The 12,477-nt window shown below is 37.6% G+C and overlaps 3 protein-coding genes across 3 annotated transcripts; 2 read left to right on the top strand and 1 right to left on the bottom strand.

Moving 5' to 3' along the window:
- The first annotated feature begins 313 nt into the window (after positions 1–313).
- Positions 314–2,325, top strand: LOC137731964 (uncharacterized). The gene is made up of 5 exons (XM_068471235.2): positions 314–579; positions 694–768; positions 1,205–1,297; positions 1,429–1,521; positions 1,890–2,325. The coding sequence occupies exons 1-5, from the start codon at positions 576–578 to the stop codon at positions 2,162–2,164; spliced, it is 540 nt and encodes a 179-aa protein (XP_068327336.2). The 5' UTR covers positions 314–575; the 3' UTR covers positions 2,165–2,325.
- On the bottom strand, positions 2,304–4,581 carry LOC137731963 (uncharacterized). Its single transcript, XM_068471233.2, has one exon. It carries the CDS (start codon positions 4,480–4,482, stop codon positions 2,464–2,466), a length of 2,019 nt encoding a protein of 672 aa, XP_068327334.2. The 5' UTR covers positions 4,483–4,581; the 3' UTR covers positions 2,304–2,463.
- Positions 4,582–6,850: 2,269 nt separating this feature from the next.
- On the top strand, positions 6,851–9,299 carry LOC137731812 (RNA-binding (RRM/RBD/RNP motifs) family protein). The gene is made up of 4 exons (XM_068471039.2): positions 6,851–7,652; positions 8,014–8,115; positions 8,413–8,685; positions 8,981–9,299. The coding sequence occupies exons 1-4, from the start codon at positions 7,134–7,136 to the stop codon at positions 9,032–9,034; spliced, it is 948 nt and encodes a 315-aa protein (XP_068327140.2). The 5' UTR covers positions 6,851–7,133; the 3' UTR covers positions 9,035–9,299.
- The last annotated feature ends 3,178 nt before the right edge of the window (positions 9,300–12,477 follow it).

Genomic DNA, 12,477 nt, shown 5'->3' on the forward strand with positions numbered 1-12,477 from the left:
GGGACTCCAATTGTAGCAATAGTCTTCCCAATATAACTTATTTTGACAAAACTCTGACGAAGTTGACGGAAATGACCATAGCTACACAGTTTGATGAGCTAAGGGCCCATGATAATGAATTTTTAGTTGAAAGACTATTACTCCAATTTGATTAAAGTTAAGAGACAATTACTAGAATTTACTCAAAACTCCCGCTTTATCCCAAATTCAAAGACCAAGAGGGAAGCCCGGAAACGACATGGCGTTTGTTAATTTCACTATACAAGCGTCACTATTTAGGCGTGATCAGCCGGGACTTGCAAGTGCTCAAAACACACTCATCAGTCTAAGATTTCGGCCCTCCCTCTTTTGACCTGACGACGATTCCTTGCACGTCCCTCCCTCCTTTCTTCCATCATCATATTATTATATACAATTTATAGAATATAGAATCGGAGAGAAAAAGAGAGAACCCAGAAAGCAATTTGGTCCCAGATCCCAACTTTTTGAATAAATCCCAAAATTCATAGCCATCCATTTCGTTCTCCAAAACCCTTCAGAGCTCTCAGAAGGGGAAGAAGAAGAGGAAAAAAGAAATGGGTTTGTGATCAATTTTCTTTTTTTTTTGTTTCTTGTTTTTCTTTGTGATTTTGGGTTGTTTTGATTGTGTTCTGAAATGGGTTTTCTTGTTTTTTGGTGTTTGGGATGTTGAAGGATACCCGAAGGTGAAGGTCGGGCAACAAGAAGACCAGGATGATCATCAACCCCTCACTGATTTTTGCTTTCCAGGTTTTCATTTCTCGATCCTGTATTTCGCAGCTTAGAACACAAATTAAATTAAAGTTCCTCTTTGTCGATTTATGGAGTATTGAGTAATAGGCTTTTGAAGCTACCTTCCTCTCTGTCGATATCAACACTCTCACTTGCAAACTAATGCAAACGGTGTATACTGTTAGAACTGCGATTAAGCAAATAGCCTGACCTTTGTAGATGAAGCTCAGTTCGTTGGTTCAGTATATGTCGGTTTCTTGCAAGCTTAATTTCCACTATCCCTCGTTATATGTAACTCCAACAATCTGTTCATTCCAATCAATGTGAACTCCTGATATTGTATTTTTAGCACAAAACTTTTTACTGATGTTTTTCTTCGGCCAATAGAAGCGTCAGAATTTTTCCTCAAGATTTATTGGTGATTGGGTGATTTGAAACTTGTATTTATCTACAGAGAAGGAGCACGAAGAGTCTCCGCCCACTGTTGCGAGAATTCCTGAATCTTATGTCCCGAGTGTAGTGATGCCATCAATATCTGTAACTGAAGGTTTTGGTTACATTATACTCATATGCTTAGTGACCATGCAAATGTCATTTCTGTACATCATCCTTATCAAGGAAAAATGTTCATTCTGTATTATCTTCCAGTTTTGACATTTGAATCTATGTTTTTGACAGGAGAAACGAAAGACGACAAAGTTGAAGAGGAAATCAAACAAAATATTAGAGCCAGCTCAATCCCTAGGCCGCGCGCTGTCTTATCAAGTCCAGGTAATTTTTCTTCCTTGCATATCTCTATCGAGGTGTTTTGCAATGAGGCTTTTCTTGTTTACACTTAAGGACTCTCAAAGTTTTAAGAATTATAACTCTCAATGGAACACCTTAAACTCATGGAGATGTAATTATATTTGGCTAATCCCAAGATAACTATGATGTTTCAATCGATGGATTGAGAAATTACCGTAAACCTATAAACGTTTTGAGTTCAATATGTGGAACTTGAACCAGATGCATGTTTTCCTAGCCTGTATTCATATTTTAGCAGCATCAGTTTAATCTGATTTAAAATTTGAAATTGTGATCAACATGTTATACTGTTCATTTATTTCTAACCTTTTGTTTGGTCATTTTGTTTTCAGTAAATGATACAGCGATTGGAAGCAAAAACAGGATCAAAGCAGCGCGAACGCCATCTCTGAAGAATCATAACCTGGTCAAGAACAACCACACACAATCCGTTCCATCCCATATTACTGAAAATTCTACAAAAACAATAAAATCCAAGGGGGCTTCAGAAGAGAACTCTCTGAAGGGAAGGAAAGGGTCAGAGACAACTCTTCCAAGTCAGAGGCGACCCCCTAGAACGGGAATAGCAAGCTCTGTGGGACGTCGAGTGTCGTTTAGTTTGGATTAGATTGGTAATCTTACTTGAGGGATTTATGTAGATAAAGGGAGATATTCCTGTTTCGATGAAACAGCATGAAGCCTTGTGAGAATTGGAGTTTTCGCTTTGTTTGTAATTACAAACTGCCTTGCACATAATGAAATCCATGTAAGGAGGAAAATTTTGCATAACTCACGTTTTGTGCACTATTTCTGTAACACATAATTGTTGTTCATTAACGATGATGTAAGTGATACAATTTACTACGACACGTACTAGCTGAAGTCGATACCTCAGCCATAAAACCCATCCGGTGGAACTTGTACTAGCTAAAATGAGGCAGCATTTGATTTCGAAATTTCAGCCTCAATATCTGTATGTAGCAAACCTAATACAAAATGGATTCTTCGAAATTTTGGGTGGGATTTGTCCCCCGAAAGGAATACATACCCGATATTGTTTACCTCAATCCAACTGCACCCAGGTTGCTTCTTCACTCCTTTCTCTTTCATTCTTGCCCAAATCCTCCCCGCGTCTTCCCTTCGTCCACTAGCCAGGTACATTTCTGCCAAAATCAAGTATACACCAGAGTTACCGGGCTCTACGTCCAAAACCCTCTCCCCAGCAATCTCACCCACCTCAACATTCTTGTGGATTCTACAGGCTCCAAGTAATGCACCCCAGACACTAGCAGGAATTTCAAATCCATCTGCTCTCATTTGATCTAAGAAACTCATTGCCTCATCTATAAGTCCATATCTCCCCAACAAATCAACTATACATGTATAATGCTCAATTGTAGGTTGAACGAAATACTTGCATTTCATCATATCAAAGTAGAATCTGCCTTCATCCACCAACCCCGCATGGCTACAAGCAGATAGAACACCAACAAAGGTTATGTGATTGGGTTGAACATCTGTTGATCTCATTTGTTCGAACATCTCCAGAGCTACTTCAGCATTCCCATGGTGAGCGAATCCGCAGATTATAGAATTCCACGAAATGACATTGTGGCTTTGCATGGAAGAGAATTCTAGTAAAGCCAAATCCATGTTCCCACATCTAGCATACATGGTAACCATAGCATTGGAAACTGCAATGATGTTATCAAATCCTGATTTTACTGACAGTGCATGAGTTTGTGTACCAAGCTGTAAGGTTGGTAAGTCTGAACAGATTGTCAAAACACTGGTAAATGTACTTTTATCTGGAGATGGCCCTGATTCTTTCATTCTAATGAAAAGCTTCAAACCTTCCTCACCAAGATCATTTTCGCTTAATCCAAATATTGTGGCATTCCATGCAGCTGTATCTCGAGTTTCCATTGACTCAAAGAGTTCAATAGCGCTGCTGACCTCTCCAGTTCCAAAATACCCAACAATCATATTTGTCCATGACACAACATCTTTGTAAGGGTTTTTCTCAAAAACGGCATGAGCTTCTCTAGTGAAACCATTTCTTATTAATTTTAAAAGGATTGAGTTCCATGTTTTCAGACATTTCTCTGGCATCTCCATGAAAAGCTTCATGGCATCATTGACTCTTTCAATCCTGACCAATCCATTTACCATTTGAGCCCAAGAATCCAAATCCCGCTTGGGCATTTTGTGAAGCAACCCCTCCGCAATTTCAACATACCCGTTTTCTATATACCCAACCATCATTGCATTCCAAGCCTGAACATCTCTCACAGGCATTTCATCAAAGAGCTCTCGGGCTTCAACAACACGTCCTACACTAGAAAACGCTGAAATCATTATAGTCCAAGACGCCAAATCCCGAACAATCATTCGCTTAAAATACTTTTCAGCCAAATCAAAATCTCCATTATTCACAAGGCCTCCAACCACCAAGTTCCAAGAAACCACATCCTTCAACGGCATCCCATCAAACACTTGTACCGCTTCACCAATCATCCCATTACGAATATACCCGGAAACCATTGAATTCCAAGTAACAACATCTGTAAAATTCATCCCATCAAAGACTTTCCTTGCACCATCCACATCCCCACATTGCATCAACCCAGCAATCATTGTGTTGTACGAGAAGACATCATGTTCAGTCATCCGATTAAATAAAGAAACCGCATCTTGGAACTGCCCATTTTGAAAGTAGCCACGAATCATGGCATTCCAGGTGACGGTGTTTCTGTGTGGCATTTTGTCGAACAGCTTCTGGGCTTCTTCGACAGAGCCATCCCGCATTAAAGATGAGATTTTGGAATTGAGTGGTTTGAGAGTGGTGGATGGTGTTGTAATCTGGTTTTGTGAAAAGGATTTTGCGGTCGCCGCCGCCGTGCAGAGAGATCTTGCGAGTCGTAGAGAGAGGTGTCGGTTGAGCATACTCCATTTACTTTGACTTCAACGGCCTACTACGCGGGAGCTCAAATAAGCACAAACGTGAACTCGGGCTTGACCCGTAAGCACTTGGGCCTTGTTGACCCGTGATCAGTCTGATCACATGGGCCTTGACACGTGATCACTTTTGGTTTAATATTCACACATGCATTGAGATAAATTCTGTTGATTAAATAGAAAAGCTTTTAGTAAATTATGTAAATTACTTTAATTATACGTCGCATCATAATTTCATAATTCATATTTTAAACATTATTATATTATACTTCAATTTATGAATTGGTTACAATGTCATATTTTTATTAAATTAATCGTTAAACGAAGACATGGTAAATGCTATGTCCGTATTTTTTTTGACGTGAAATATTATGTAGATAAAAAAAATTATAAAATAAACAATTTAAAAAGAAAACTTGTCCAAAAAAATTAAATAAAGAGGGGTGGGTCCCACGCCAATCAAACCTCCATCTTTCACCCCTTCCTTCCTGAGTTTTCACCTCCATCCGCACCCCCCCCCCCCTTCTCTCTTTCACCCCTTTCCTTCACCAACAAGACCACGTCCCCGCGCCTCCTCCGACACCCTTCCCCTTCTTCCTCCTCCAGACCTCCACGGCCACCTCCCAAACCAAGTCCATCTCCTTCTTGAGCACCAAGCCTTCTGGCTGAGATGGTGGCTCTTGCTTCAATTGCGGCGAGGATTCATCGGGGTGCAATAGTGGTTCCTGGGTGCAGGTGTGGCGAGAAAGAGAAGTGAGGGGAAAGAAGGGGATCTGTGGGGTGCTGCAGATACTCTGAAATGGAGGGGAAGAAGGGTGAGGATGGAAAAACCCTCGTTTGTGCGTTTTTTTGTTTTTTAAATTTGAAATTGAAGCAAAAATCTTGAATCTGAATTGTGGGTTTTGGTTGGAATTGGAAATGCAAGAAGAGGGGTGTCCGGGGAAGCGGCTGTGGTTTTGGAGGTGAAGGAAGGAGGGGTGCGAATGGAGGGGAAGAAGGTGAGAGATGGATGGTTTGATGGGCGCGGGGGGGGGGGGGGGGGGGGGGGGGGGGGGGGGGCGGGCCCCACTTCTCTTTATTTAACTTTTTTGACATAATGTTTTCTTAAATTGTTCCTTTTTAAAAAAAATAAAAAATAAAAAATAAAAATTTATCTACTTGGTATTCCACGTTAGAAAAATATAAGCTCAGCATTTGCCATGTCATCACTTAACGGTTAATCTAACGGATTAATTAATGGAGGTATGACATTGCAACAAATTCATAAGTTGAGATATGACATTTCAATGTTTAAAACATTATGTATGAGATTGTTGTGCAACCCATAGTTAAGGTAGTTTTATGTAATTTACCCGAAGCTTTTTTTAACCAAAATGGTCTATGAGATTGTCATAACTCCTCATTTTGGTTTATGAGATTTAGAATTGATAGAAGTGGTCCCTAAGATTGTTCATCGACAATTATTTTGGCCCTTGTGGAAAAATTCTGTTAAATTGAAGAAATTACCAGTGTGAAGGGGTTAATTTGACAAAAATACACTTAATTTAACGAAGATTTCTTACAAAATGATTGACAATACACAATCTTAGGAACCACTTATATTGATTTTAAATTTTAGTAACCAAAGTGAAAAGTTATGTCAATCTCAATGTCATTTTGAATACAAAAAACCAATAGTAAAAAAGAACCATGGATAAACTAAGAAAAGGTAATCAACCAAAAGTGCCCCCAAATCCCCTTGGTGGCGGCAGTAACGGTGAAAGGTGAGAATGTTCCGTCTAAATTATATGTTTAATTTTCTCGTTCTCATCCAAAGGGTAATGCATTTTAATATTCTTTCGATTAGAATTTAAAATTTTTACTGTTAGAATCGGAAACACTATTCAAACTTGCTCCCCTAAGACCATCTCCAATGGTTGGGCTAAAAGCCAAATATTTTAGCTCGGAAAATTTAGCTTTTAGCCCAGAAACAACTTTTCTGCTCCAACCGTTCCAGTCTAAAATTTTAGCCCGGGATTATTAAAGAATGAACTTAGGCTATTTTTTTTGTTAAATTAATTTTTTTTTTAAATAAATATGTAGACTATCGTAAATTAATTTTATTAACATTTTAATCTAAAAAAAATTTAAATTCCGATAAATATTGGATGGAGTCCACTCTGATTTCTGGGCTAAATTTTGGGGGGAATTTGGCCTTGGTTTAGCATTTAGCATTTAACCCAAATTTTCCCCTTGGGTTGGAGACTGGAGTGGGTTTGGGAAAAAATTTTGGAGGGTAAAAACACTTGTGTTTATTTGATAATTGGTACGCGTGATATAATACTTAAAAATTAACATAAAACCTAGTGCCATAACCAGTGATGATTTTTCTCAGTCATGGAAACTTAGAACAATGAATCCTATTTTTTTATTTTTTATTTTTTGGGGTACAAACATTGGAGATTGGAGATTAGACATGGACACACCTTATCCCCCCACATATCTCTCTTGCACTCTCACTGGACACAAAGTGCCCACATCAGCTCACATAGCTTTTACCCTATATTCAACTGTAATATCCACCACCACCACCACCCCCTCCTCCTCCTCCAGGCCTCTCACCTCACTCAAAAATACACGATCACAGTTGCTCTACCACCATGGCTGCCACCGCAGCTGCAGCCATGAGCTCATCTTTCTCCCCCTCCATCTACACCGTCAAATGCATTCGTTCATCATCCAATCATTCATCCCCTGATCATCTACACCTTAAAATGTCACCAAATCGCATGCCATCACCGCCATCACTATCCCACTCTTTTGCTATAGAGCCACTACTTTCCATTAGTAGTATCGGGACCTCGAATAAGTTTCGGGTGCTGAGGATAACAACTACTTGTGTTGCTCAAGAAGGGGTGGCAGTGACTGATGAGGTTGAAGTTGAGCAAGTGGTCTTGGCCGAGGAGGAGGAGGAGAAGGAGGAGAAGCAAGCAGAGGAACAAGTAGTTGCCGCGGTGGAAGAATTAGGAGGAGGAGGAGAGGCGGCAGCTGGTGGAGTTTCAGGAGAGGAGGAGGTTGCTGTGAACACAAAGCTTTACTTTGGGAATCTTCCTTATAGTGTGGACAGTGCACAGCTTGCTGGGATTATTCAGGACTTTGCTAGTCCTGAGCTCATTGAGGTCAGTTTTCATTTCCTATTTTTCATTAAGTTGGTTTTAAAAGATGCCATGCTAGTGTTAATTTATAATTTTATCGTCATACACTATGATAGATATGTTAGTACGAGGGATTTTCTCATTTGTTGAACGCTTTTGTCGACGGATTCACCACCTCTTCTGGGGTATAGATTAATCGTAATCCATTAGGTTACGATGAATGTGCACGGTAAAATTGTCAACTTACACTATTTTATAACGTCTTTTGATTCAAAAGACATTCATCTTATTGACAATTTGACAACTTAACATGCTAAATCTTTTGAAAATACCCGTATACCACCATTAATTGTTACTGACGAACATAATTGATGATCGTATACAGGTTCTGTATCATAGGGAGACTGGAAAAAGCAGAGGATTTGCATTTGTGACAATGAGTACTCCCGAAGATTGTAAAGCTGTCATTGAAAATCTTGACGGACGTGTAAGGCTCTCTCTGTCTTTCTAATTTCAAACATTGTAGAGAAAGAAAACTTCATTCTTTCTCCCATTTTATCACATATACTCGTCATATCTCTCGTAGTAATAGAAAAATAGGTCTCATGACTCATGTTTCGCATGAGTTGGCCTAAATTATATCACATTTACTCGTCATATCCCTCGTAGTAATAGAAAAATAGGTCTCATGACTCATGTTTCGCATGAGTTGGCCTACATTATATGTCAGTGGGAGATCCAGTACATATAACAGCGTTACTCATACCTTCTTCCAACATTTCAGGAATTTGGTGGACGAACCTTGAGGGTGAACTTTTCGGACAGGCCGAGAGCGAAAGTACCTCTATATCCTGAAACTGAGTACAAGCTTTTCGTTGGGAATTTATCCTGGTCAGTCACATCTGAAAGTTTGACAAAAGCTTTTCAAGAATATGGAACCGTGGTTGGAGCTAGGGTTCTATATGATGGCGAAACAGGAAGGTCTCGTGGCTATGGATTCGTATGCTACTCAACGAAATCAGAAATGGACGCTGCCTTGGCATCTCTCAATGGATTTGTATGCTACTCTTCTCATTCACCTCCTCACTTTCCTAGATCTATTTATAAGCATAAAAGTCCTTCCCGCATAACATGTGTCGGACAAATTACAGTTTGACATGTGCCTGTTTATAAGGATAGGTAATTGTATGGACTAGTAACACAACTTCGTGTTAATGTCAAAAACAAGCTTTTATCCAATAAACTGAAAAAGGAAACAACTAACTGGCGTATCAAATTATAATTTGTTCGTAACGAAGAATGACTTGTTAGGCAGGCGACTAATCCTTGTTTTATTTTGTTTGGCTTCTCAGGAACTAGAAGGAAGAGCATTGCGTGTAAGCTTGGCTGAAGGAAAACGTTCATAAAGTTTAGTGTTAATTTAGAAAAAGGGTTAATTAATTGGAACATGTTAATTAGGTGAGGTATATGATTCATATGGAATCACATAACGATTTAATTGAAATTCCCCTTTCAGTTATTGTTGCATTTTGTAACTCAATTTTTTGTTTCACAACTTTATGAGCGGAACTTCCTTGTGGATATATGATTATTTTTGCCATTTGGTGAGGGTGGTTTAACATTTGTTAAACTGCATTGCATCAACTAATAAAATCTGATAATTAATAGAAATACATCTCATTCGTCCATACTTTGATCTTGACAGATAAGAATGATGCACTGATTTTAGAACGACGAGTTTCTAGTTTTTGAGTTAAAATTTAACCTTGAAAAAAAACAGGCAAGATTGAAAATACTCTAAAACGATATAAATTGTATGTCTGTAAGAAATGTTCTCTCGTTAACCCAATATTGCTAAATTGTCAATTAGAATTTGTTAGAGTACTGTTAGAATGCCAAATGGCAGCATCTTAGTGTGACAGATGTAGGGTTGTGATGATGGAATCACTAGATCAAATTAAGTTGTTAAGGTGGTTAGAAGATTGTTACAGGGAAGCTCAAAGAGTAAGCTAGATAGTTACTATAAATAACAGCAGCTGTAATATTGGTGGGGTGTTGATGTAATATTCCTTTAGTAAATACAAGTTACTTACTGTGCTTTGCGAAGACTTAAAATTGTAATGAGAGCCTAGGACTTAAGGTGTTATGGTACTTTAGTCCAACCCAAAAGACTAGTCCAATAGGTGAGAGGACCTTAAGGACTAAAGTACCACTACATCATTTCTGGTGTAACCGATGTGGGATCATAACAAAATTATGGATTTAATTAAGAGTAAATAAGAATTTACATGATTAATAGTCCAAATTCATAGATTTGGTAACATACTATGTAATGTGTACGATAATAGTGTGCATCTTCATAAAAGCAATATTCTCTTTTCTTGGTTATGCTATCATGTTGCTAAATTGTTACTATGACATATACATAGTAAATAGTAAGAATGATGTTGACATTTTATTAATAACAATATATAGCATGTTGCTAAATTGTCAACCCAAAACATAAATTCAAATAGTTAACGATTCAAATTGGCAGTCTAGCAATATTATAAGACAAGTCTCTCACAACCAAGTGCACCTAGATACAAGTAATGTTAAATAAACTGTTATTTGTCATAAGAGCAATTCCACATGTTGGAGGAGGGCCATGCAAAAGCGAGGGCAATGACATGTAATTGCCACTTTGAAAAGTAATTATTTTTTTACAACTCCATCCGTTGGGCAATGACGAGTATTATTTATAAATATTATTTTTTTAATCTTGTAAGTGTGCTTAAGCATGAACATTGTAAGTTTGTTATTTGAAACTAAAACTCTCTGTTTAACTCCAATAATTTAATTTCAAATATAAAGCAAAGCATGGCATTACAACAAGCATAATTAACTAAAAATAAAAGGCGAATGAAAAAGATGATTGGGTATTTATAAAATAAAAAAAAATTCCTATGTTTTTTTTTTTTTTTTTTTTTTTTTCCATTTTTAACGATTGGATTTTTCTTATTATTGAATCCAACACACGATAACGTGCCACAACGATGCCTTTATAAATTTTTTTACCTTTGGAAATCTGCCGGTCTGGATCATCAAGCTCTTGGAAATCCAACGACTGTAATTGTGCTACATCATAAAGTCGTTGGGCTCTTTTGTTAGAGTTATTACAACGAGCCCTAGACAGCAGAGGTTGTCGGCCTACTCTTTCCTTGCACGTGTAATACACGCAGCAAACAAAAAAAATGTGATTGACGTCCCCATGGTTGTTGGCGCAAGACTAAGAAGCGATTGCCTCTGCCCAAAGGCAACTCATGGAAGTGCTTTAACATGTTGCTAAATGTCAACATGATTGATACATTCACATAAGAATCCATTTGATAAAGGATTTAAATTGACAGTGTGGCTCCATAGAATTCTAAATTGTCTTGTATATTTATACTATTATTAATAGAACTCTTCTTGTCAACTTTTTGCCACTTTTTTTTCCTATTTTGTCTCACTTTTGATACACAATACTTACATAAGGAGGACAAAATAGTAATTGTGTATCTTTTGCCCTTTTTTTCCTATTTTGCTCTCATTTTTTATACACAATACTTACATAAGGAGAGCAGAATAGTAATTTTGTATCTTTTGAGAAAATAACAATCATATCCCTATTTTTCCTATTTTACCCTCACTTTTGATACACAATATTTACGTAAGAAGGACAAAACAGTAATTATGTAATATTAAGATAAAATATGCACTTATTAAGAAAAATTGTCTCACCATCATTTTTTCATACTCTTTTTAAAATTTTGAAAGCTAATCACACTCCTTAATAAAAAACAAAAAACAAAATGAAAGTGTTCACACACACAGCGTGTGTGCTCATCGACTAGTATACAATAATAATATGATGTGTTATGTCGTTGGATTAACAATTAATTGTAAACATTATGAGATTATTTGCTAGTTAGAGCATCTCCAACAACAAATGTTAAATTTTTGTTACTTAGCCAGTGAATAGCGTAAAAAAGCCAATTTAACTAGCCAAGTTAACTTATCATCTCCAATAACACTCTCTGTTAATAAACATTCCAGTATTTTATTTTTTAACAATTCAACATGTAATATTTTATTAATTAATTTAATAAAAAAAAAAATCTCAAACCATCACTTTCAAGAACCACCAATCAATGCTCTTTTTTTCTCTCTTCCTTTCTATATATATATATATATATATATATATATATATATATATATATTTTTTTTTTTTGTCCCTTTCTCTCTTTCTTCTCTCTTCTGTTTCTTCTTTACATCAGACTTTATCACTTTGTTAATTGGAGGAATGATGAAAAGATTTCCCAAGTTTTGAATGTGCAGTGGGTTCTGATTGGGTCAAAGCTGTTGGTTTCATGTATTGTCAAGGAATCTGCCTTAGCCCCAAGAATGAAGTTATGGACCATGGGGCTATTTATTTAAACCAATCCATGCCCGCTCCTCTGAGTATGGTTGGGAATAACTTGCATTTGGTGGAGTCGTTATTCCCTCGGCCCTCAAAAGTGTAGATAAATCCTTCTAGGTGGTCATATGGATCTGTGAGCCTTTGTCGCTTTGCATCTTGAGTTCTCAGGTATCTTCACTTGTCGGCTTGTCGAGCAATTCCTTGGAGAATGGCAAGGGAACTTCCTCATCGGAATAGTCAAGACGTTGGCTCTATGTCTCTCAGTCGATCCCACACACTTTTCATCTCCTCACCTATGACTTCCCTTAGGAAACTCTTTAAGTTAGCGCGATCCTGCAGATTCTCGACTGAAGCCTTGGTTGTCAGTGGCCAATGCTCATTTTCCCCAAACGCCCTCCTCTGCTCGAA

This window comes from Pyrus communis, chromosome 16, assembly GCF_041283825.1.
Source record: "Pyrus communis isolate YQ-2024b chromosome 16, ASM4128382v1, whole genome shotgun sequence".
In the NCBI taxonomy this organism is placed as follows: Eukaryota; Viridiplantae; Streptophyta; class Magnoliopsida; order Rosales; family Rosaceae; genus Pyrus; species Pyrus communis.